At 36.9% G+C, this 26,960-nt stretch overlaps 1 protein-coding gene across 1 annotated transcript in view; it reads right to left on the bottom strand.

Moving 5' to 3' along the window:
• LOC113119250 (angiopoietin-1-like) overlaps positions 1-13,076 on the bottom strand; it is a 50,654-nt gene extending 37,578 nt beyond the window's left edge. The window contains exon 1 of the mRNA XM_026288558.1: positions 12,207-13,076. Coding sequence (XP_026144343.1) covers positions 12,207-12,560 — 354 coding nt within the window. The 5' untranslated portion in view covers positions 12,561-13,076. The remainder of the gene's footprint in view (positions 1-12,206) is intronic.
• Positions 13,077-26,960: the final 13,884 nt, after the last annotated feature.

Here is a 26,960-nt window from a genome sequence, read left to right as displayed (position 1 = left end):
TCTCATTTTAATGCGTGATTGTGGAAATCTTTGATTGTTACGTAAGTAGGCTACTAATTCCTGTGTCAGATGTGGTTTGAAACTTTAGATAGAAATCTAAAACATAATATGGTTGTTTTAAAACAATGCAAAGGTTTTATTAAGTCTGTGGAGGGTATTGAACTGCAAAATATTTAAATAAAATCCAACAAGAAGTACAGTAAATGCATATGCCAAATGGATGCAGAGAAACGCAATATCCATACAAAATCAACACTGGTCAAAGCAGCCATCACAATCTAAACATATTGCTTAAAAAAATAGAGAAAAAGAAAAGAGAAAAATACCATTCAAACTTTACAGAAACAAAGGTTTAAGAAAATATAACTACTTATCTCTGTGTCTTAACACACCTTTTTCTACCTTATATAAACACACACACACACACACACACATATATATATATATATATATATATATATAAATCCACAAATGTCTCACAATATTAGCAGTGATCACAGAAGATGAGTTCATCCAGCGCTAATTAATTAAAATGGATTGATACATTTAAAATGGCATTGCTTACCAAAACACAGCATGAACAAACAAAGATGCCAAGAGGGCTAGTAACTCTATCTGCACACAATCATTGCCAACTGATGTTCTGTAGTGAGGATAGATCTCCAACTAGCACATAGACTCAACTTTAAACACTGACGCCACTCATAAATCCATAATATCTTAATCACTGATCAACTTTTGGAAAGCATGAGGCCTGTGCTCTTTCAACTCATTAATTTTCATCTGTCCAAACACCAAAGGCAATTGTAATTGATACTTTCTGTTCTATAAATACCACAAACACAGAACAAGAGCCCATCTGATGAGAGCGCTGATGTGGTGCACCAAACCCAATAAAGCAGAGAAGGCGCTTGAGGTGAATGAAAGCAAAAAAGAATTAATTTTTGATATCCTGTCTTAAAAACATGAAGTTACATGTGGGACAGAAAGAAGATGGAAAGGCTGTTTGCTTTGACTCAGTGAGAGATGAGAAGACAGCTTCCAAAATAAATGTTTGCTTTTGTCTTTCTTGATTTTGGTAGTGTGAAGAGGACATGTGCTTGTTATTATTATCAATAAACTGTAAATGGATGTTCAGTGTCTGTCTAGACAAGCTGTAGAGGGCTTATTTCATCTGCATGAAGTGATTAGACTCCAACTAGAGTCCAATATTCTATAGATGCTGCACAAACACAAAAAATGTTCAAGGGGTTGATTTTTATCATATAATACATATTATTATTTTGATTATAAGAATAAGACAATTTACTTTATCTTCTTTATTTTTGTTAACTTTGTCCCAGACTTTCAATTCTAAATGAAAAATGTATTATATATTAAATGTATGAACATATTTACTGTGATGTGATATGATGTGTGCATATAAATAACATAGTTATGTATATATAATACATTAGTAAAATTTTATTAGATTTCTAATTACATTTAATATATAAAATTAAAACTGAGAGTAATTAAAAAGTAACTTTCAGTTACTGCCTTAGATTTTTAAATATAATATTTGTAAATATTAAACTGGCTGTTCAAGTCATGTAAAATTAAATTATATTAAACTAACCTTTAAAATGGCAAAATCTTATGCAATAAAAAAAAAATTAAGTAAAAATTGGTTAAATTAATTTGATGGAAAAACACATTGCCATGACTTAATCTTGATTTGTTTTTGTTTTTTGTTTGTTTTTTTAGATATTGTTCCTAGGCCATTTAAATAAACTAGTGACTGTCAGAAAAGTTTTGAAGGAGTCAAAAGTGCACATAGTTAAAGAAACACCCTCAAAGGTCCACAAGTGTAAACTCTGATAACCCTGCAACAGCTTTCAAAAAAAAAAAAAAAATATATATATATATATATATATATATATATATATATATATATATATATATATATATATATATGTTATCCATATCAGTTTGCAGATACACATACTGTAAAGGGAACACCATATAGCATTAACTGGATTTATGTTCACGCTGCATTTCTCATGTGAAATCACGTTGACAGTGGAGAAATATTTTCCAAATGAGATTGTGTATGCTGTATATTTGCTCAAATGCTCAAATTACAAGACCCCACTCATATCTCTTTTGCCTAAGTTGGTTTTTCAAATTACTGTGATTTCCTGGAATTGCCCTGATTAATTATGTGCTTCTGGACATATGGTAGAGGAAACGTCAGCATTTACTCAACCCTTGAACAAAAAAACCCTGAAGGAAACAACAAACAAACCATACTGGAAACCAGTGATTTGCCCTATAGAGCAGACCTCAGATTTCCAAAAATGAGAACTGATCATGGGAACTTCTTTGCCATGATAGATCACAGGAGGAATGGGACCTCTTATTGGCCTGGTAATCCCCTTGGAAACGTTCTACCCAGTAAGGAATCACACAGGGACACTGAGGAACATTATCTCAAAAATGTTTGGAGAGAGGTCTATTCCAGAATCTATTTTGAGGAGAACCTTCCTAAAGAATCATTTCCTTTCAAGGATATCCATGCCTATATAAAATTCAGAATTTGATGCAAAGACCTCATTAATAACCGGGGAAGGCTTTTGGGACAATATTATGTTAATCGCAGTTACAATGATGTCGTTTAACTATATGAAGGAATTACAACTGCAATCTCTCTTACTGCATGGCCCATTTGCACATAGTCTGAACACTTCTCAGTCAGAACAACGGTTTCTCACATCAAAACTTGGCCATGGGGCACTGATTGCCTTATTCCAAACAGTGGGCAAGGGTGAGGCATGCATCACTGTTGCCATGGCGTGTCTGCTCTGGGCCTTAAAAAAAAAAGACATCTCCAAAGCACACCACATATCCGTCCCAGTGGGGAATTGCACAGACAGCTAGTGCAGAACTCAAAACAGCAAGCTAGCAGTGTTGTGTACAATGTGGATGACTGGCGCTTTATCTGCCTTGTTGAGCTTGGCATGATGTATTTGACCTATAACAGATGTGTTTGCTGTGGAAATACTGTATGTATGTGCTCACTGCAACTTATCACACGGCAAACCAGGAAAATACAGCATTTTAACGCAATGTACTGGCAGCTCTATGAGGCTTTATATGGCTGCCAAGGTTTTTGGGCAAATGAGTAAAAAGACATGCTGAACTCGGCTGTCTGCTTGAAATTCCAAACATGACCAAGCTGATCACAAAAAAACCAAACAGACAGTCCCCTGCTGTCTGAGTTATGGACATATGGACATATATCCATATCTGAGTAAATCACACAGAAACAACATGCTGGAATTTATTTTAAGCAGAAAGGATAATTCTCATGACAAAAAAATGTATTAAGTGTAGGGTAGTTAATTAAGTGGAGTGTAACCATTTAAATTCCTATATTTTATATTTTGTATCTAAAGTATATAAATACATAATTTTTCTAGATATAAAAATACATGCAGGAAAAAAAAAACCCATAAAATATGTAATGATGCTTTTAAAATATACCAATAAAAATACTACTTTCCCCTTCTGCTCTGGGTGTGTGTTCACGGTGTGTGTGTTCGCTGCTGTGTGTGTGCACTTTGGATGGGTTAAATGCACAGCATGAATTCTGAGTATGGGTCACCATACTTGGCTGTATGTCACTTCACTTTTCCCCAGGACTTTCTCTCTTTTTTTGTGTCTCAAGGCATCAGTCTGTTTCCAATGCAATGGTCTGATGATTTATTATTTTTCTCTGTAAAAGTGCATAAAACCGTGCATGCATATACATTGCAAACACAGAAAGAAAGAAGTCAGCCCAGAGATGACAGGCTCTAACATCCCTTCTGAGCTCTATATGGGCAGCCCGGCACAGACGGGGATTTGCTGCCTTACTTGTGGCATTGTGTTGTCTCACTATTCAACGCTGTATAATTTAGAGGCCCCTTTTGTGTCTGTGCAAGTTGTTCTGTGGCCAAGCTGAGGGAGGGAAGAGTGGAGAAAAAAGGAACACAAACATAGAGTGTCAGGAGGAAAGTGTGAGGGAGTAGACTTTTACATTGGTAGACAAGACCATAAATAACTTGTACAAGAGAAAATGATTAAACCAGGTCTATCCACGCAAGCCTGGATGCTCTTAAACAGCTATTAGTGTGGCTCTGTGCATGCACCTCTCAGATGAGCACAGGAACAGATCTGGAAACAATACACGGGTGTCAAAACACTGCCACGCAGAAGATCAGTCTTATAGACGCAAGCCAGAGATCCGTTCACACACACTCTTCACTCAGTAATGCACTCACATCATGCATTCTCGCAGCATTTTAAGAGGAGTGTGGAACAAGATAGCTTCCTGCCAAAGCCTGATGGTTGACATCTATGCTTTTAATATTCCTTTATCTCCACTGCGCTTTAAGCATTACATTATGTTGAATTACAGACCTCATGAAATGGTTTGATTAGCGCAGTGTTGAATTTGAGATACTGACGTTTGCTGCAGCAGTGTAAGGAAAAACTGTTTAGAAACCTTTGCAATTCCGATTGGTGCAGAAATCGCCACTAATATAACTTTCGCCCCTAGAGGCGGTTAAAATCAAGACCTTTCCTGTGCAGTTAATACTTTAAAGTGCCTCCAACACAAGGGTAATTGAATGTAAATTACACACATTTACTACTTATTGAAGCTGGAGCCGTTTTCCACCTCTGATGGCACAGTGTTGAACGATCTTTGACCTTTTACTTTTTACCACTCGTTCAGGTTGCTTTCAGATTGATGAGAGTGTAGGAGGAGGTGAGAGGCTTTTATCGCCGTCTTTAGCAATTATACACAGCCCTTCCTGACAGCCACACCCCTGGTACAAGATGGAATGTGAGAAGCCTGGACGAGGGCCCAGACAAGGCAAACATGATGCTGGTCAGGGTTCAGATGAACCCCAGAGGGGCGCAGGAGCGGGGGATGTGAGGGGCTGCGGGTGTCACATCGTTTGTGGCTGAAAACTCCTAAACCACAACACAGACATAATATCCAACCACATGTCACTTTAGGTATGAAGCACGCGATTGTTTCTTGTGCCTGCGTTAAAACTTAAGAAAACAGTTATTGAAAATCAGGACATGACGACAAAGTATCTTCTAATGGAAAACGGCTGCAAACATGCTGCTACTCTGCAAAGGTATATTTCATAGGATTAGTTCAAATAAAGATGAACAATCTGTTATCAGTTAATCACCTTCCTGTCATTACAAACCAGTATGACTTTCTTTCTTCTATGGAACACAAAAAGAGAAATGTAAAGAATTCTGCTGGTTGCTTTTTGCATGCAAACGCACTGAATGGGGAGCGAAGCTTTCAAGTTTCAAAAAGGACACATGCGACATTGACGCATCATAAAAATGGTACATACAGTATGATTTACGCTCTATATTTCATTTATGAATTGGACCAATTCAATCTTCAAGTTCAGCTCACTGAGTTAATGATTCAGTAACAGATGTTAACAGCTCACTGGAACAAACATGGCAGGTTTATTGTCGAATTATAGCTTAAATTTCAGTCTTTTTCTCACACAATGCTTTCATATGACATCAGAACACTAGGATTACAGTAAAAAAGTCATATGAACCACGTTTTTATAAAACTTTACTTTTAAGCTTGAAAGTATGTTCCCATGGGGACTAACTGCATGTAAAAGAACTACTAGTTCAATTCTCCATCACACAGCCTTAGAATATAATAACAGAATTTCAGTTTTGGGTGAACTATCCAGCTCAACTGGTAGAGCACTGTGCTAGCAAGCAAGCAAGTGCAAGGTTGGGGGTTCGATTCCCCGGGAACACATGATATGTAAAAATTGATAGCCTGAATGCACTGTAAGTCGCTTTGGATAAAAGCGTCTGCTAAAATGCATAAATTTAAAACCCCCAAAGGTTTGAAGACGAGTTTTCTGCAAATATCTTTCACCATCACTTGTGAGCCTATGTTTTCAACAGGTCTGTAACTGTATGTTAAGTTTAAAGACCAATTATGCTTTTTAATGGAGATCATAATGTAAGATTGGCGTCAGTTAACTTAATATTCACTTAACCCTCATTGTGCAGATCATAAAAAAATATTTACGAAAAGAAAACTGATAAAACAAACTACTCCCTGAGATCTGGCAGGGATGCGTCTAGTAAGAAGCAAGACCTGTGGCTCGGATACAGCTCAAGTGTTACAAAAACCTTATTGTGAGAATGATAAGAGAAAACATCATTCATCCAAATACTCTGTCCCACACAATTACACACACACATTTTTTGGTTTCCTGTTCTTTCTTGACTCAGTCCTCTTTCCTTTTCCCATAGGGAGGGTTGCATTATTGCTCATTACTTATCTGCCTCTCTTTGTTCAACAATTTTGCAGTTTGGCCCAAGAGTCATCCATAGCACTCTTTAATCCACTGATCCTATGTTTTGAATTGATTTCATGGAAAAGTTGATGTATTTAAACAATAGATAAGCTGAAATATTGGTCTTGAGACCTCAGGCTAACTGGGACCAATGAAGACATTCATAGTCATTCCTGATTCAATGGGACCCATCTCAGAAGTAGCACATAATGGGTCATGCAGGAAATCCCATTTTACAAGACCTTCTCTTCTCTCCTTCGGGGGTTATCAGCGTCACGCAGTTCCAGTTTTAATGAACGAGAGAACAGAAGTGGTAATATATAGATATTCTTTATATAAATGTGTATTTAGTCAAGCTTAGAAATTATCATCTGCTTTGAAGATCATGTACAATTGTAATTATTCAAACTGTTAAATTAAATTTCTAAACTTGTTAAGGAGCCAACCCGAAAATCATGACTGTAATATGCAAAAACATTTGACAATCTCTAAAAATCAATGGCAAGCTGGCACGTTTCAAAAGTTATTAATAACATTAGATGTCAAATACTAAAAAGAGGAATAAAAAACTTTAATAGAAAATGAAATAAAAGTAGAACCGGACCCACTTTATATTAAATGGCCTTAACTACTATGTACTTACATTTTAATTAATAATTTAGTACAATGTACTTATTGTGTACATACATGTTTTTACATTGTACTTATATTTAAAAAAAACAACACGTAATTACATCTGTATTTAATTTCTGTAATTACATTTAAAATTACACTGTTGACCCATACTTTACACCTTAACCCACCCTTAAACTAACCCGTACATCCAACCCTCTCCCTAACCTTACCCCTATCCCACCTCAATAGCAGCAAAAGTGTTTTACAATACAATATGAACACAATAAGTACATTGTACTTATTTTTTTAATGTAAGTACATAGTAGTTAAGGCCACCTAATATATAGTGGGACCGTAGAACCTCTGTTAATAAGGTTAAAAAAGAAGCCATCACATGCAGTGGGAAAAGAAAAAGCTCATTTAAAAAAAAAAAAAAAAAGTGTAATCTTGTCCTAAACAATTTCAACAAAAATTGCCATATTTTAATTGAGGAAAAAAAATCAAATAAAGGGATATTTTTAATGCAAACAATAACACCATTTACCAAAGACAATACTCCAGGGCAACACTAATGCCAAGAGATATAACAAAACATTCCCGTTTTATTCAGGACACATTAACTTTTAACCTGAGACCATTTTTGGAAAACCAAAAGCCCAAAACACCTAATGTAAATAAAATGGCAATTAAATTCACATTAATCCTGAAGTGAGTGTGCACCAGAGGACAATTTATTAAAGTCACAGATGGAAATTTGACCTCATAAATACATTAACCGGCCTACAATGATGTGGCAGAGAGTTAGGACCATTTACAAAATTAGGAAGACAATAAGTGGCCAATACATTTGGGTTTAGGGTACACATTTCGGGGGGTTTTCTCTGCCCTTTTTCAAACAGACATGGCTGAGTTATCCTAACGACCCAGATAAAATACAGCTGGGGTAAAATACTCCGAAAAAGCAAAATAAAATATCAAGAAATTTATATGTTTTTAAATTGCTAGGAAAAAAATAACATGTTCAGTGCATGCTATTTTTCAAGTCTTTATTTTTTAAAGAAATGGTGACAGCAGTGTATCGTTTTTCATGTTCATTCATATTCACTAGTATTACATTTGGAGCAGTAACATCTCTCTGTGGTGCTCAGATAAACGTGGCAACTTTCTGGTGCGTGTAAAAGTTATGAAACAGGAAGGAAGAGCTTTTTAGTCGCTTAAGTGAACGTTTACTCCGCTTCACCCAGCTTGTTGGTCTTGGCTGCTTCCATCAGCAAAATAAACTCTGATACAAAGGAAGTCACCCCTAAAATAGCTCAGTCCTGCTTTGGCTTTTTAGACATGCTGTGTGGCCGAGTGAGGGTCCACAGTCTTCATGAATACCCTCAGTGAAGGAAACCCTCTTGAGCACTAGGATTAACCTTTCTGTTTCACTCTAGGCACCAATATCCATACTGAGGGTCGAGCAGAACAATGGGAATTTCACAGGGCCAGGGTTCGAATGTGTGCTTTTAAATCTAAAGTGCTACTTGGCAAGACACACTATCCTCAGAAACATGAGCTCGGAAAACGTTTTCTTTGAACACCGGGTGTGAAGATCTATCACTATCACAGCACATGTGACACGGCAGAAGCTTGAGCTTTGTCCAAAATGGACCTTAGGCCGTACTGACAGACTGAATTCCATCTGCTTTAGAGACGATCAGACTTTAAGACATTTATAGTCTCTGATAGAACATTTATGTAACATTAATGCTTAAGGAAATAGTTCACCCAAAATGACAATTTTGTTTTTGTTTTAAAATTATATCCTCAAAGTAAAAAAAAGAAAAGAAAAGAAACATTTCTCATCATTATAAACGTTGAAACCAGTCGTGTTGCTTAACATTATTATGAATCCTGTGGTACATATTTTTTAAAGGAACAGAAAATGTTTAAAAGAGGAGCATTTATTTGAAATAAGAAACTTGTGTTACATTATAAATGTCTCACTGTTCATAAATCTAATGCATCTTTGCTGAATAAAATAATTAATTTATTTAAAAAAATGGATCCATTTCACTTTGATTATATGAAAACAAACAGTCAGGACATTGTGTTCCGCCAAAAATAAAATTAAGTCATGGGATTGGAACGACATGAGGTTTAGTAAATGATGAACTATCAACTTAAAATTGTGATTAGATATCCAAGGAACTGGATAATACCTTTCTTTGCCCTACTCTCATGTTTAAAAGCATCCCTTCATTAAACATCTGATAGTTTAAGCATTTGAGATTAGCAGAGGATAGCTAGCTACATCCTCAAGTGGTCTGTTTCCTGAAACAAATGATAAAAGATCACAGTCAATCCACAAAAGTCTCCCTCTTTGGACCATTCCTGCTTCTGGGATAATCCTTGGACAAACAGAAGCCACCTTTGACTGGACAAGAATGTCATCGGGATACTCTCTTCTCCCAGCACAGCAGAATTCCACAGTGAACGTATATCGACCCCACACAGACCCCTCCGCACCTCCAACATCAGACTAGTCACTGTCTGCAGTCGTTCATCAGCCTACAGCTTGAGTGGTATTAAGAATTACTCCACAGTCACAGTCACTTGATTAAGACAGATGGACCAATGCAGGACACTTCATCTGCCTTCCCATGAAATATGTTAACTGCATCCTCATGTGCCTATGCCTCATAGCTCATTCTACTAAAAAAATCTTTCTTGCACTATCCATCCTGTTACATTTCAAATACAGAAAATATGATTTAATTCCTTAGGCAGAGCTACTGAACAAGATAACCTTTCTCTGTCAAGATCTATTAACATCGCCTTATCGGAGAAAGGTACAGTATGTTTTTTTTCCTACTTAAAGTCTCAGTGAGGATGAAAAGTGACATTACTAATGCTAGCAGATGTGCTTGCACTCCTTTCACTATATTTTATGATAAGCCACTTCCTCACTGGTGTAGAATTCAGACTGCAGGAACGGCCAAATTGCTTTTTTATGAACTCTGACATACTGAAATGTAGTATGTCTTTTGATATCGTGCTTGTCCTGGTAAAAGGCTTTTATTTTTCCTTCTTTCATTCTTTTGTTTTTAACCATTGCACCACAATATTATTTCAGCCGACTCTCTAAAATAGAGCCAAGCGAGATTTCGTTTTCCTTTTTAAAAAAGGATCTTACAAGTGTCTGCAAAAGCTAATCTGTAGCTGTTTTATATCCTTCAGTATAATTAAGTTGGACGGCGTTGCAAAATGAAGACAAGAATGGAAAGAGAAAAGCAAGTGGAATTTGACTGTTTGGAAGGAACCCTTTAGATCAACAGAATGATGTTCATGTTGCAGCCATGAATTTTACTTAAAAGCATCATGTTAGATTCTTTTTAAAAAACGGACAGGGGCCACCCATTCCATTATTACGTAACACTGAGTCATTACGTCTTATTTTTCCACTTAAATAGGATTGCACATCATTTCGTTGTACTTTATGTATAATGACAATAAAGATTCTGATTCTGATTTTATTGAACAAAAATTGAGCATGAAACAGGTTACAAATGGATTAACATTTAGTGTACACGTACACTATGCTCGAGAAAATAAAAAGAAGGAAAGAGAAACTTGAGTTTGAGATATCTAAATGACATTGTTAAGGACAATTAATTTCAAACTCTTCATGTAATCCATCATATATGTTAAAAGTTCAGGTTTTGTTTTATGAAAATAAACAGATTCAAATAATTAATCTCAGACTACTCACCAAGATCACAGTACTGATAAATAAGAGTGTGTTTTAAATAATTATGGTTTGTTTGTCCAATGAAAGTGACAAAGTCAATGTTAGAATGAGTTATCCATGCCAAGAACCCTTTGGTTGTTTCTGTAGGTGTTTCTGTTTGAGAAGCAATTACCATTAACTACTTAGTGACTGACCGGTCTGGTACAACCATTATAACTGAACTATAATAATTATAGTGAAATAAAAATGTAATTATGTAGAAATCTAAAAGATCAAGCACTTTTCTTTTATACAGGAGCAAATAAAATTGCTACACAAATGCACAAATGCTATCAAAACAAATGGCATTATATTTTTAAATAAATATCTATATACAGTGAAGTCCAAATGTCTGAGACCAGTAATGGAAAATGCTTCTATTTCTTTTTAAATCATTAAAATATATTACAATAATTAAATTAAACAAATGCCAACTTTTAAGGTTGTTCTCAGATTTTTCTGGATATTTAGTAAATATGTTTTAATCCATAACAAACGAATATTTAATAAAAAAAAATTATTTTAATCTGCTGCATAAATGTAATTTCAGTCAACTTTGTCAAGTTTACAAAAAACAACAAAATCTCAATCATTTTGGGGCGGATTGTACAGGGACTGGGAACAAGCCGATGCTTTTAGAAACCATTAGAAAGCCATGCTGCCAGGACAGTTAAAGCTTAACTTATAATAGAAGCATAGATCCTCCTCGCTCTTCCTTCAAGCTCTCCCGGGGGTCTGCTCTGACTTCCTGTCATTAAAGAGACAGCGCGCCCGACTACCATCTGGGTGACTGACAACCCGCCATCAACACAATGTGTGGAGTCCACCTGAACATCTGCAAAATCAGCCAGACGCTACTCGAGCGAGACTCCCCTTCCAGGCGGTTACGTCGTGCAATGCGAGCAGACAGCGGCAGAACAGAGCGATTTATGTTGATGTAAATCACGTTTCTGACAGCTAAAGTGGCCAACGTAATGCTTTTAATAAGACAGGTCTGTTATTGTAAAGCTTGTACTCTGCCTCGTTGCAAAACTCATAGTGCAGTGACCATAAAACACATCCTTACAATCTGGCATCTGAACATCGGCCAAGAATGCAGTTAAGAAAAAAACATCTGAGATGTTTCACTGTTGTCTAAACAGTTTTAGATGACAACCGAACAGTCGAAGTGCTCAGCGTCAAGAACGGTGCTGATCCCTGTCAGCTTTCGACTCGTAAACAGTTCTGACATGCACATCCTTAGTTTTCTCACCCCAAACTTTGCATTTCAGACTTTAAAGACACTTATCTTTCGTCTCTGCTGCTCTACTGAAGAACAGCTGTTCATTCACTCCTCTCAGCTTACGCAAGCTACAACTACTACCATAATTGTGTATGCAGAAATTGCGATAATTGTGCGATCCTCCGTTGTGCAGGTTAATAGAACTCACCTTTTGCAACCACTGCGTATAGTTCTCCATGACGTGCTCCAGCTGCTGGATCTTTTGGTTGGAGAAGTCTGCTTCAGGTTGAGGTGCGTCCCGCTGAAGTGCATTGGCATTGTACGGCGTACCCGCTTTAAAGTCTCGACAAGCGCCTCCATCACCCTCCGGAAGGATAAAAGTGTAGCTACACTGTCCGTGTTGGATCCGGTGATATCTCCGACCGCTGCTGCTATTAGCTTTCGCTGTGGAGCTTCTGAGTCCTTCTTCTGCTCCTCTTCTTTGCTCAGCCCCTCCGCAGTCTGCTACCACCAGCAGCACTACCAGGGACAAGCAGCGGCACAAGAACCAACCCCACCACATGGCAGGAGCTGGAGAGGAGGGTGAGGTCGCAAATATCAAAGTTCGTCTCAGGGTGCCCTAGGTTCCTTCAGTCCAAAGTCAGGTGGAATTAGTATGAGCAGAGATGTACGGATGGCCTGGGGCATGTGGTGATCACGTCCGGACTGGACCGTTGCCTGGAACTCATTATTGATCCTGTCACTGGCTCTCAAGACACTTCCTGTCTTTATATCAAGTTGGGGAAAAACTGAAGCCTTGAGAAACTGTTGCAAGAAGTGCATGTGAAATGCAGCTGTGCAGTTATGAAGAAAGCAAGACAGCGTCCATGAAGATGTAGTCTGGAGTGTTGTCAGACCTCCCCTGGCGCTCTCTCTCTCTCTCTCTCTCTCTCTCTCTCTATGTTTCCTCTGTGTGTGACCGTGCGACTGAATGACTTTGCTCTGGGCTTCTAGCATGCTCTGAGCCTGCCCCTCACAGTGACTGGAGAGGAATGTGTGTGCGTACGTGTGTGTTTGTGTGTGTGCGTGTGTGAGAGAGAGAGTGAAAAGGAAAGTGGAGCATAGCGGGACCCCAGCAAAGAGGATGTTCTCAGTGCTTGAGGATCATTTTACAAGCTTTCTGACCCTATGTTTGTGTAGTAGCCCTACCTCCAGTACACTGAACCTTCAGTAACATACACAAGGACACATCCACCTGATGAACTTTGACTATATATAGAGTTTATCATTGAGTTATTCTAATGTCTTTCCTTACTTATCCTTCTTCATGTTGTGGAACACAAGAAGACTCTATGTTGGACTCTGCCTTATACATGACCATTGCTGTTAAAACACTTGATTTTCATATAAATATATAAAATATCATATCTCATGTAAAACTAATATATTGCTTCAGAGGATTTGGAATACAGTGCACAGGTCTCATGGACAGGTTGTTGTCATACTTTTATATTAGTTTTGTATAACCTGACATTATCCACTTTTATTGTATGGAAAAAGAAGCATTTTGCAAAACTTACATTTTCTGTTTTATAGAAAATAAATAGTCAGGTTTTCATGACAGAAAGACAGACAGATAGATAGACAGACAAACAGATAGATAAATCTGTCTCTTTAAAACTTAAGAAAAGTTTCAAAGTCTAGTCACCAAAGAAGAAAATTAGTAACAGCTTTTTCAGCCTTCCCAAAATTGTGTGAAACAACACATGGAATGTGACATTGTGAAACTCGGCTCCCATCAAAAACACAAGCCTGCAATTCACAGCATCTCCCTCTTGTTTTCATAAAAACAAAAACTGAAATCTAGCACTGGCCTGATGGAGGAGCTGCATCATCAGAGGAGACAGCACTATGTTGGAGCAGGCATTCTATTAACACTGATCCTGGACCAGCTTTCTCATCTCTGAACCCAACTAACTATAGTGAGACAAAAACAAAGAGCTGGTCTCAAAACGAAACCCAACAATTGGCAGAAAACTGTGTTTGGAGACAGGAGGTCAAAGGTCAAGTTCCAATTAAAGCCCCCAAGCTTTTTTCCCGTCCCCTACTATGGCAACCTAGCTGGCAGATAAAGACTGAATGGTTCTTAGTACACTGACTATGAGACAATGAGTCAGTGCAGTAATCCTCATAACAGCCCTCCTCCTCGCGGTTTCTAAATTGGTTGTAGGCGCCCCAAGATAAAGAGCCCAGAATAACGCCTTAACTTTTAAAACATGAGTAAACATTTCTCTGAAATCTGACGCCACACCCCCATATCTAACAATATAGGCGTCTGTCTCAATACCATACAAGTAGCAAAATATGTGAATTTTGGATTAGGATAACAACTGATTAAAAAAATAAATAATCAAACATAGTAAATTTAGAACCATTTTTCTCTGGTAGGCTATGGCCCAAAAATGGCCACAGGTTTTTTATCACAGACTGCAATAGAAAAAAAATTCAAAATTACTGTCATGGAAAGTGGGGAAAAGCAATGCGAACCGAAACAATTAAGATGGGATGGACAAATCAAAAAAAAAAAAAAAAAAAAAAAATTAAAGGAGAAAACATTTCCTTTATTCAGTGAATTCAGAAGCCATATGTATAACCAAGTGCAGGTATTTTGTTATAAATTAATCTTTAATTGGTAGAAACAACATACAATTAGGAAAATGCTTACATGTAAAAATAATATATATTATAATATCTGCATATAGTTGGGTCTTTGGCATTGATGTCAATTTCAGTATACTCTATCTTAGTTTGTGTAAGGACATTTTTGTCACCACTTGATGTTCAGTTTAAAATCCTGAAGCAAAGCCAGTTGCTACTGATTTAGAAGACAAGCAACACAAAGTTTAGTTTCCCACTGAATCAAAGCCACTACATTATGTTTACAGTGTTGTAGGTCAGAACTTCAAAGACCAACGTAATTTGGCGTTCACTCAAGTTTTCAAGGAAATGCACAAACTGTGGATATTTACACGTCGTTACTTACTTGTGTAATCTACACACCAAAGTCTGCGCAAGAAAGTAAACATAGAATATGCTGCGAGAAAACAAACATTTTATTCGTGCTGCATTTTGACTGCTTAGAAACCCAACTTTTTCATCACAGACCACAGTGTACCATCACATTTATCACATAAGTATGTATGTATAATATTGTTCTTTCAGCTTTTTTTTTTTTTTGCTTAAGATGTTTCAAATGGTAAAGGTCATCTATGTTCAAGTAAACTTAACTAAATGCAATAAAAGTGTAATTGTAGCAGTTTTACTAAATAATCTGTAGTTGGCAGACGACTCCAGCGCAAAGGCATAAAGAAGCCTGTACTAAGAAAAAAAAAAAAAAACATTTTGCCCAAGATAACAATTGCTATTAGAACGTGATGAGCTCTTCATTGACTCAATTATTCTCCTGCTGCTAGTGTCTGGCAAAACATTTACTCACAGGGGGTTTTTCTGTCGATGACGGAGCTGAACCACTGCCAGCGGACTTATTCATCCATTTCAATGGATAATTACCAAGCACTAATATGTCACACAGCCGCATTCTTCTGCCTTCAATGGACCAGTTCATCCCATCCATAACCGAGGCCTCTCAGTTCATCGGTTCCCCAAGGGGGAAAACAGCCTCATTCAAATTTGTCACACTAAAAGCTCTCGACGTCTCATTTGATAGCATATCAAGCCCAGCCAGCTCAAAACATCCAATTGAAAGTGGCATTTCAATGGCTGGTTAACATTTTTTATGTTTTGTGGTGACTATGCAACCATCTTCAGTAAGAAATCCAAGTTCAAAGAAACACAAGTGGCTTTAAGTGGATGCACAGGGAAAATGAATTGGATCGCTAAAAGGATAAAAGAAAAGACAGAAATAAAAGAGGAGGAGTAAAAGAGAGTGTATAGCATGTGACATGTCCATGAGTCCGAAAGAGAAAGAAAAGTGAAGAGAAAGACATGTTTAGTCTGCATTCTCGCACCTTAGTCTAATTCTTTAGGACAGATGATTTGATTGATTCTTTAAACAGCCCGGCGTGGCACATGACGACCGGGATGATGTCATAAATTGTAAACTGTTGGAAGAATGACACCAGCAGCTATTAGTCTCAAACCCCTGCTGTGGACAGCTCATCTCAAACCAGTTCTCTTGGGCCAAACCAATAGAGCATACTGAGGTCTGGGTATGTCAAAGCAACCCTCTGTCTTCCTTACTGATGCTAAAGTTCATGTCAAGTTTAAGGAATGTGCACTTTTGTACCTGTCCTTCAAAAGCTATACAGCACATCTCTGTTTATAGTCTTGATTACAGTACCCAGATGTGCTGAGGTCACACAGAGACAGATGCAAGCATTATTAAGTGCAATAATTTAACATGATATTTTGTTAATGGATTTTTTTACACCTCAAAGTGTATAGTGTTTAGCTGCCCCTCATTTGGCAACAACATACATCAGCCTTTCTGAAAAGCTTCCATCCTGTAATGATATTCAGAAAACAGCTGAAGATGAAAGGTGACCAAGGATTAAAGTCAGACTGATATAATCAATAAAGTTTCTGATCTGTTAATCTACATATGTCTGCCATCAGAAAGTTGCAGAAATGTCCATCTTTTTTTTTTTTTTTTTTTATGATATGACCCCTTTAACAGATTTAGTTTCCACTAAAAACATAATTTGCTTGGCTTTCTCACAGTTGCAAACTCAGTAATAACTACTGGTTTAAAAATAGCTATTAATTTTAACATTGATATTCTATGGCATATTTGAGTTTTAAAGAGATTTTTTAAGAGACCGAAATGTACTAAATAAAAAAGTCCTGATTTACTAATTTGGCATGCAGAAAAAAAAAAAGAAGAAGAAGAAAAAAGAAGAAATTGTGGCCACAAATTAAGATTTTATAAATTAATTATCTCATGACTACGATTTAAATCAGTTAAAATAAGGAAATTAAGTATTACAACATGCCCACATTTTCTAGAAGGAACAAATTAATAATTCATGGCATTGGATTCATAATTCATGCACACAATTTGTTTTCCTCCCCTGCATATCATGCCCAGAGCTCTATACTCTCACCTTTGTCAGAAAACGTCATTCAGGATTTGAATGACATGAGACTGATTAAAGAATCATTTTTAGTTATTTGGTAAATTGTAGTCAACATACTGTACAGTAATCAAACAAGTAGCATAAAACGATGTCAACATCTAGTCCATGTACTTTTCAGACTGTGTGTGAAATCTACTGCCACTGACTTACTGTAAATGGTAATGCTAACAGGTAGTTTACGGACAATAAATAAATGAAAGCTACTGTAGGACTAGGATTCCTAATAAAACTTGACATTTCCTCAAAACTGGAGATCTATCTTGTTGTGAGCTGTGCGTGGAGGCTTCATCTCATGTGCTCGCTGATGTATGATGTCTGAGATCATTGCACATTCAAAGCCAGAATGTTTAAGTTCTCAGCTCTGTTAGTGCTCGTAATCTCTTTGATCAAGGCTGTTCTAAAACAAGTGCTTGCTGCTGTTGGTATCTTATCTTTCCAGACCACGGGAGGAGCTGCTCCTCATAAGAGTGTTTACAAAGAATCTGGAACCATACCTCATCTGACTCCCTCCCTAAGGTCAACATGCATTTCCCGTACTTCAACAGAACCTGCACGCTACAATGACATGGACTTGGAAAGAAAGAAGAGCGAAATGGAGGCAAAATAAGAACAATTTCTAATGATGAATTATCCACTCAGGTAAAGTTATTATTAGAGAATTGAAGACCATGCTGTCATACTTTGCAATTTAAACTATTAATATTGGAGTTTCAATAGGTACATTTAGCAAGTGCTAATTTCAGACTTTGTGTGTATCTAATCAATAGAAAAACAACTGGTAAATGTCCCCAAAGTCAAATTTGGACTTGGAAATAAGCTCATGTAAAAATTGTATGGTAAAAGACAAATAAATGCTACAGTAAAAAAAAAAAAAAAAGTTAAATGGTTATACAGTGAAAAATTTTAACAAAATTAAGCAGTCAGTTTAAATAATTTGATAGTAAAATACTGTTGAATATACAGTTTTTGGGAGTAAAACAAGTTATAAATCACTTAATGTATAATATTACAATTTTCATTAAAACAACTGTTTAAAGTTCTGTTATGTACTTTAGGGATTTTTATTACACGAATGTTATACTAAATGTAAAAAGCTAAATGTTGTAATTTAGTACATTAACATTATTGTATCACATTTTGTACTGTAAATGTACAGGTAATCTGTAAAAATTACAATGTAACTTTATGTTAAAGATTTGGCATTTACTGGTCATTTTTTTCATAGAAATTAAGGGGGGGGGGGGGTGAAATGCTATTTCATGCATACTGAGTTACTTACACTGTTAAAGAGTTGGATTCCCATGCTAAACATGGACAAAGTTTCAAAAATTAAGTTGTACGTTTGAAGGAGTATTTTTGTTCCCAAAATACTCCTTCCGGTTTGTCACAAGTTTCGGAAAGTTTTATTAGAATATGGGTCTGTGTGACGTTAGATGGAGCGGAATTTCCTTATATGGGTCCTTAGGGCACTTCTGCCAGAAGAGCGCACGCTCCCGTAGAGCAGAGCAATTCACTGATCAGAACGAGAGCGAAATGTCACAAAAGAAGTGTGTTTTTGGTTGCCAGGGCAAGACAACCCTGCACAGATTACCAAAAAAAAAAAAAAAAACAGCATTAAGTGACCAGTGGATGGAGTTTATTTTTACAGAGCATCAACGGAGCTGTGCAAGTGTTTTTGTTTGTTCCCTGCATTTCGAAGATGCTTGTTTTACAAACAAGGCCCAGTTTAACGCCGGATTTGCGTATCGTTTATTTCTTAAGGATAATGCAGTCCCAACGAAAAAGGGTCACGATCGTGTGTTGGAACCACAGGCGGTGAGTAAAACTGCTTCAAATATCTCTGTGTTATTAACTTAGCTATCGGCGCGTAAGCACATCAAGTAAACAACATGCGATGTTGTCATCAAACTGCACTTTCCACATGTACAGCTAAAAAAAAAAACATAAGACATAAAACACAAACATAAAACACAAAAGACGACATAAAGTGGAACTTAGTCATTTTCCAAAACCGCTAAGCAAATATATACAGTTTCAATACATACCACATAAAGACGTCGTTGCTGCTGCTGCTCTCGTTCATTTTCAGCCTCTGGATCTGATTCTGGATCATAAATATACACTGAATCTGACTGTAAGCCATGGTTTATTTTGGATGATGGTTTTACCCTCACGATAATGTCACAGCTTCCACACGCTCTCAACGCAAAAGCCTACTCGAGCTCGTGATTCTTTAGCTCCGCCCACACGTCACTCCCCCAGCCGCTCGTGTTTTTCTGGGAAAAAAACGGTACAGACTATCTTTCTTTTATAAATATAATAAAACTATTTGGAGTTATGAAGGATGCAGTACTACGCTATAGGTACTCAAGATTACCAGGATATTGAGTGAAAACGAGCATTTCACCCGCTCTTTAAGGATTTTTTAATTTATTTTTTTACTAAAGTGAAAGTGATGGGATGTATGGTGACCAGCACACACACACGCATGCATGCACGCATGCACGCACGCACATACCTGGAGCAGCATGCAGCGCCAATGCTGCGGTGTCTGGAGAGCAGTTGGTGGTTCAGTGCCTTGCTCAAAGTTCTCACCTCAGTCGTGGTATTGAGGGTGGAAGAGAGCGTTGTACATTCACTCTTTCCACCTACAGTCCCTACTAGGCTTGAGACTCGAACCCACAAACTTCATGTTACAAGTCCGACTCTCTATCCATTAGGCCACGAAATTAATACATTATTCTGATTAACCTGAATCTAAAAAGCCTTTTAAAAGTGGTCCATCAGAAAACAGAAAGCAATTTCTTTTTTTCTCTTTTTGCCAATTTATTAACATTAAAACTAGAGATGAGACAAGAAAAATGAGCTGAACAGCATCAGAACAATTCAAACCTGCATTTCCCTTGAGCACCATGACTGTGCTAACCACTAAACTACAATTCCAAAACTTCATTACAAATCAAGCCTGCAGGGAAAGGTGGGCCACCTGGTAAAACTACTTCACCATCACTCTTCCCACACTCCTACAGTCACCATCAAGGAATTTTCATCAGTAATTAAGGGAACATGCTGCACTGTCTTCTGTGGTTTGAGGCAGTTCCATGCATTGGGTTTCCCTGATTACACGCACTACCCACTAATCAGAGCACTCAGATCTCTGTGTGATACTCTGCTGTCAGGGATGGAGGTCTGTCACTCTTTTCCACTTCACCCCGTATGGTAATTTGATCCTCTGTGAGGACAGATGGGAGAGTAGCAGCACATTTAAGTGGCTCTGGACCACTGGCTGACGCACATTTATCTCCAAGTTCACTAATTGAAGAACTTTTCTGTGGTTATCCTGGGTGGAATCAGCTGAGATCATACACAGGTTTGACATCGTATGAATCCTGGCTATCTTCTTACTCAGCTAATTGTTGGCTTGTGTTTTTGCAGTTGGTTTGGTTACTACTCTAAACATGATGCCATTTGTCAAGGTGGATTTTCTGCGCCTGGAACGCCGCTTGTCATCTTATACAAGGGAGGGTCATGACTTCATGCTGAAATGGTTTTATATACTGTTTCCTAGTACTTGAAAACTGCATCTACAACATTTTCAATATCAGATCAAGCATTAGTGTGTGAGATCACACACATTTGGTTGTTGAGAGCACAATGACTTCAGGTCACACATATTCTGTGGATATTACTCATGTAGTATGAAACACCCCAAAACTGATACACCCATGCTTGTCCACCATGATCACGTTATTCAAGATTAAACTTAGAATTAGTTTTAAATTCAATTACTGAACTTAATTTGAAGGTAGCAAACAGACAGTTTATGAATTGGGGGGGGGGTTCTATTTCTGTTCTTTGTGTTGTGTGACTGTGCAGATTTTATTCTAGTTGCTATTCAGTGCAATTCACAATGCTGTGCGAATGCAATTGATTTAAATTCCCAATAACTGATTCAAAGTTTTTCCCAACTCTGCTCTTGAGCCTAAAACTTATGATGTGCTGATTGCATATTACTTGGAACATCTACATTGTTGTAAAGACAAGCAGTCTGTTTTGTCCGAGTTTGGATAATACACTGGGAAAACTAATGCTAAATCCCTTTTATACTAACAAGAACAAGAACATAACAATAAAAGCTATTTTCCTCTCTCACATAAAAACTTAAGGAGTCTGACAAAGCTCTAAAACAATGCCGTTTCTGTCCCATCCCTCCATCAGCAGGCCATAAGGGCATCATTAAGCATTACAGACCCCACAGAATACATCATACTTTAAAGGTGATGCTAGCAGTTTGGACAGGCTAGGAAGTCCAAAAGATCAGCATTTAGCTGAAATTGAAATCTTTTGAATCATTATAAATGTGCTTACTGTAACTTCTGATATATGTAATGCATTTTTTGCTGACACAAAAATATATAAATGAAAAAAATATATATGTATAAAAAAAATTTGGTTGAACTTTATTTTACAGTACGTGTACTTAAATACACTGTAAGTACACTATAAGTACATGTATCTAAGAAAGTTCTGGTAACACAAGATAACTACATGGGGTAGGGTTAGGTTTAGGGGTAGGTTCAGAATTAGTACCTAGTTATTACATAGTTATTGTAATTACTATAATAAGTACATAGTATGTATATGAGGAACAGGACTGTAAAATAAAGTGCTACCAAAAATTTACTAACCCCAATCTTTTGATCAGTAGTGTAATACGTTTTCAAATCTTTGGTCTCTGTTGAGCAGTGTGTTTTTATTGTGTATACAATGCATGCTTTTTAAATACATATATAATTTGTCATGTCATTCAGTCAAGTTTGATTGTTGTAAATTGTGGTAATTATCTGGCAAGGTTTTGAAAAGGTTGTGTTTCACTGAAACAGGCATACAGAAAGGCTGTGTGTTCACCCAAACATTCATTATACTATAGAATATGAATGGAGCCAAATGAAAAATTGTGGCAAGTCAATAAACACACTCAAGTTAGACATTATAAAACAAGCCTCTTAAGAGTCTCACCGACTCTAAAAATCATTAAGCAAGGACCATTTCAAACCTAAACACCTGCATTGTCAGAGCTTGAAAACAGTCTAGACAAATGACCTCCTTAACCCTTAAGCTTGCATTACATCTTCATAAAATTTAATTAAATATTTCGTTTTGAAAACCCTAACTGCTGCCTATCTAAAATAGCGGTATGAAAGCAACATGGCTTTTCATGTACATGCTTGATGAAACATTTGTGCACTCATATTCATTCATATTCCCCCACTCAAAAGGCCACTTGACACCCAAGAAAAAGTGAGGCCTTGTGGAACCTGGGAACATGGCGATATGTCCAAAAACCATTTTATTTGATTCCAAATAAGTGCAAAGGTCCCAATATCTAGGTGTGACAATATAGAGGATGGAGCAAAGCAAAGCTCTAATGGGACTTCTTTGTGATTGTAATAAAACAATAAGTCACAACTTTTCATCTTCAAATTTTATTCTCTGACATGCTTTTTGTAAAACACAAATTAATGTCAAATGATCTCAGATTGTTTTACAATAAAATATGCGGCTGAAATGTGACCATATTAAAGCAACCTTCTTTAATATTTAATTGAACGGGAACATTTTCATTCGATTCCAGATGAAAAGTCTGATTCTTTGTGATATGTTTTTTAACTCAGTGCCCTGGAATGTCAAGCAAATGTAAGTCATTGGACACATCACACAAATCACTTTCACAGAGTCTCTCTGTATTTTGACATGTCCTTGACACGGTAAGCTCTATTGTGCATTCTTTCAGGAAACTAAGATGATTCAATTGTATTGTTTTTGGTTTCATTATTATCCCACCCAGATATTGACCCATTGATAGAATAAGAAGGCTAAAGTTTGCGTTAAAGGAATTTGTTTCAATTGCATGTTTTCGCCAATTGCATTTCAATCTGTTAGTGCCTATTGATTCCCACCAGCAGCAGAAGAAAACATGGGCCCCCTTACACATTGCATTAATGTGTGTGTGTGTGTGTGTGTGTGTGTGCACGCGCAATCGGACACAGATACACACTTACACACATAAAATAGAAAGCGCCACGTAGATAGGTTGCGTTATTCCCCCAAAAATTCACATATTTTTTAAAAGGCTTTGTCCATTTGAAATAATTAAAAAAATTGAAAACAGTTTACACTTTAGTGAAATGTTGTCAGAATCTGCCCCTACTGCATTTACACCGTGCTTTTAATGTGGTGCAAGCTGATTGCAATCCCATCACTGAAAATGTATGCCAAATCTAAATGGGGTAGAGTGAATTTTAACCCTTTAATCTATAGTTGAGTGACACCTATATAGACCATGGTACTATCAACACCAAAATCATTTGAAGGTTTGATTTTCATAAAGTGAATGTACTGATAAATGCATAAATCGCTCTGGATAAATAATGCATTACAAAAGTACAGAAGTCTCTAAGTTCTTTGGATATCAAACATTGCATGTGAAGGCCACCTGCTCCCACATTTGCTGAGGTTTCAACCTTTATATCCTGGAATCAACAGACAGAAATGAGACTGAGCCAAGTGAGCCTTTCAAATACAATCCAACACAAAAGCCATTAATCAAAAAGATATTTCATGAAGGAGCAGCCATACATTATGCTTTGCATTATACAGCATTTTATTGCACTACAAGGCATTCTTAGAGAAAAACACTGAGCCAAGAAAACATGCTTTGCTTCTGGTCAAAAGGTGAAATCCCCGTAACAAATGCTATGACTAACATCAGTGGGAAAATAAATAAATTTTTCAGTGAATACTGTGTTGAGAGCCGGTCCATCCCTTGAGTCATCTTTCTTATTACTGTAGACATTTATAGACCCTTGCAAACTTGATGGAGACGAACGATAATGAAATTGAGCCCAAGTGAATTCTGAGCACCTCTGAACCTAGTCGTGGGGCAGTTCCTCAGAATATGATGGTGATCTATTAAAGGAGTCATTGCGTCAGTGTTGGGGATGCTTTTTATTGCTCAAACACAATAAGGTCAGATAGCTGACACCTCTTTGTGAGGCCCTTATAACACATTGGAGACCTAAAACCATTAACCGCAATGCAAAACACGCATTGCATGACAGATCAACACATCTTTGCTAGGAGGCTACGTTTTATGACTTAAGCCATATATCAGCCATCACACATCCAAAATATTAATGCTACTAAAACCAGAACCGCTTAACGCCCTTAGTTTACGGTTAGAATGAGCTATTTTCTTTTAGAGCAATGGCTTTTCAAACTTTTTCAGATAGTGGACCAGTGCCCTTGACAAAATTTCACCATTAATTTCATTGCCACAAGATGATTCATTCTATGATTCATTCTATAAATAAACTTCATTTATAGGTCTATTTTTGTTTATTTTCATTTATCAATCAACTCAAAGACCACTAGAGGTCCAGGAACAAAAAAGGGTCCCCATCTAAAAACAACTGATTAAACATTTACATATGTTGGTGTGGCACTAGAAACTCTCACCATACTTTGTTCAGCGTATTTTTTACAAGACAAGTTGTAAATAAACTACTGTAGCGCATATGGCCTCCAGGTTAAATGTCCATCTGTGGTTACTCACAAAATATGTTATATACTCTATGTATGCAAGTCCTTTAGCCTGAAAAAATAAATAAAATCTAATTTGCAAGGAAAAAAAGCACAAATGCCCCAACACATGGTGCATAACCCTGTGACCTTGGGTCAGGCAATCAAACAGGCTTGTATTTGTTGATCTTAGTTTTCTGACAGTTTACCGAAGTAGGAGCTTGTTAGAGAGAACATTTCCTAGTTTGCACAGATGGGTAACTATGTTACTTGTTTAAAAAAATTCAAATCGACAGGTTCTCAAAACTAGCTGGAGCCCAAATGTTTACTTACAGTCTGTCAAAAGGGAAGTCTTTTATTGCTTTAATTAGTGCCTCAACTAGTTATGGTAGCAAGCACACATTAGTGAATAACACAAATTTTATTAAAACATTTTTAAATGCCATATTAAGAGAGGGTGAGGAGGGGGGCATTTATTTGTATCTCAGTATTATTTAGATTTTATAGAGACAAGATCTTGTTCTTTTGCAAAAAAAATAAATAATAATAATAATAATAATAATAATAATAATAATGGTGTAGGATTTACTTTGAAACCATTTTTAGTAGAAACTGGTAATTTAACAAGTAATTACAAAGAAATGGCAAATAACATCTTTAAAAAAATTGAAATTAAGAAGGCTGAAAAAGTATTTTCTTGTAAAATAGTCAAATAATCTATTTAGATAATCCACACACACACACACACAAGCTTTTTTTTATAAATCGTGTTTTCCTTTTTTATTCAACTTTTTCCTTTTAACCCTAACCCTTGCTTTTCTTTTATTTCCTTTATTCTTTTCTTTTTTGACAATTACGTTTAAGCGGCACAAATTAAATACTATTTTCAACCACTTTTGTGGAATCACAAATATCAGATGTGCACCAACAAATGAATTTGCAGTTAAAATCTACACTTTCGAATCAAGCGCCAAAGACTGCAATGAAATGAAATCCAATGAAAAAAAAAGAAGGAAAGTCTTTCAAACATCATTCATATGACATCCGTTTAAAACTTAAAACAGATCATATCCTGCAAGAGGAAATAAAACAAAGAATAGAATATTAATATTTTCCACAGAGAGATTTGGATATGAGCACCAACATTTTAAACACATCAGTCTCTAACAGGAAAGAAAATGATGATTGATAGAAACATTTTGGAGACCGATGAGGGAGATCATGGAGGGAGATGTTTTGACCCATTCTGAGCAGACTGAATGCCAAGAACCAGGTAAAGAACAGACAACCAAAGGAAGTACAATCATAATTCTGATACTTCCGAACCTTTCTCAAAGCCAGCCAAAAGCAAAGTGTGTTACCAATACAGTCCAGATACACGTTATTAATATTTCCCAAAGCACTAATGGTGTATTTGCACAGTCCAACACTTTGTATCCAGTTGTTATGCTGAAAACTTAGCTCAAACTTTCATTATCCGCTTTCATTGTGAAGCACAACTCAGGTCGTATTGCTTGCTGTATACAAAACAGTTTAAGAATGAGTTGAATTAAAATATTTTTTATGGAAGTATCATATTAAGATAAATTCACAAAAGAATGTCAAACAGCCAGTTTATTGCAAGAGCAGATATCTCAAAATAACGTGTCTGTGGGTCAGAGGGAATCTCTCTCAAAATAACAGTGCACATTAAAAGGATGAGAGGTCACAACTACTGTCTCTTTCTGTTTATTACTTTGGTCAGCATCAGTTTCGAAAACACTAAGAGGTGTCTTTGATGTGCGGGAAGCACTTGAGTCAGGCTGGAATCTGAAATATGCCAGACAAGACACTCTCTCTTTTTTTCTCACAAAGCCACAGTCCACAGTCTGTGGGGGCAGATGGGTCGGGGTGGACACACTGTTGATGTAGATTTGGTTTTAGTTTAGTCGCCTTGTCTCATGTGCAAATATTTGTGCACACTGTCAGTGAGCAGGACCAGCACTCACTTTACGGGTCCATTAAATATAGCAAAAGAAAAAAATAATACGAAGGACAAGTGAAAATATGCGATTAAGTGAGCCAACAACCTTGAACGCAGTTCTGGTAGTGCTCACTAACGAGGTGACTGTGCCAGAGTTTCAGCGAGAGCCACTCGGAGCATAATCAGATTCTTTCAATGTAAAGAAATCAAGTTATTGCTCAAAAATGATCGTGTAACTGCTTCCCAATCCCAACCCTTTCAAGGAGAACATCATTTGTGGGGA

This window comes from Carassius auratus, chromosome 19, assembly GCF_003368295.1.
Source record: "Carassius auratus strain Wakin chromosome 19, ASM336829v1, whole genome shotgun sequence".
Classification (NCBI taxonomy): Eukaryota; Metazoa; Chordata; class Actinopteri; order Cypriniformes; family Cyprinidae; genus Carassius; species Carassius auratus.
This window is presented reverse-complemented; position numbering and strand designations above follow the sequence as displayed.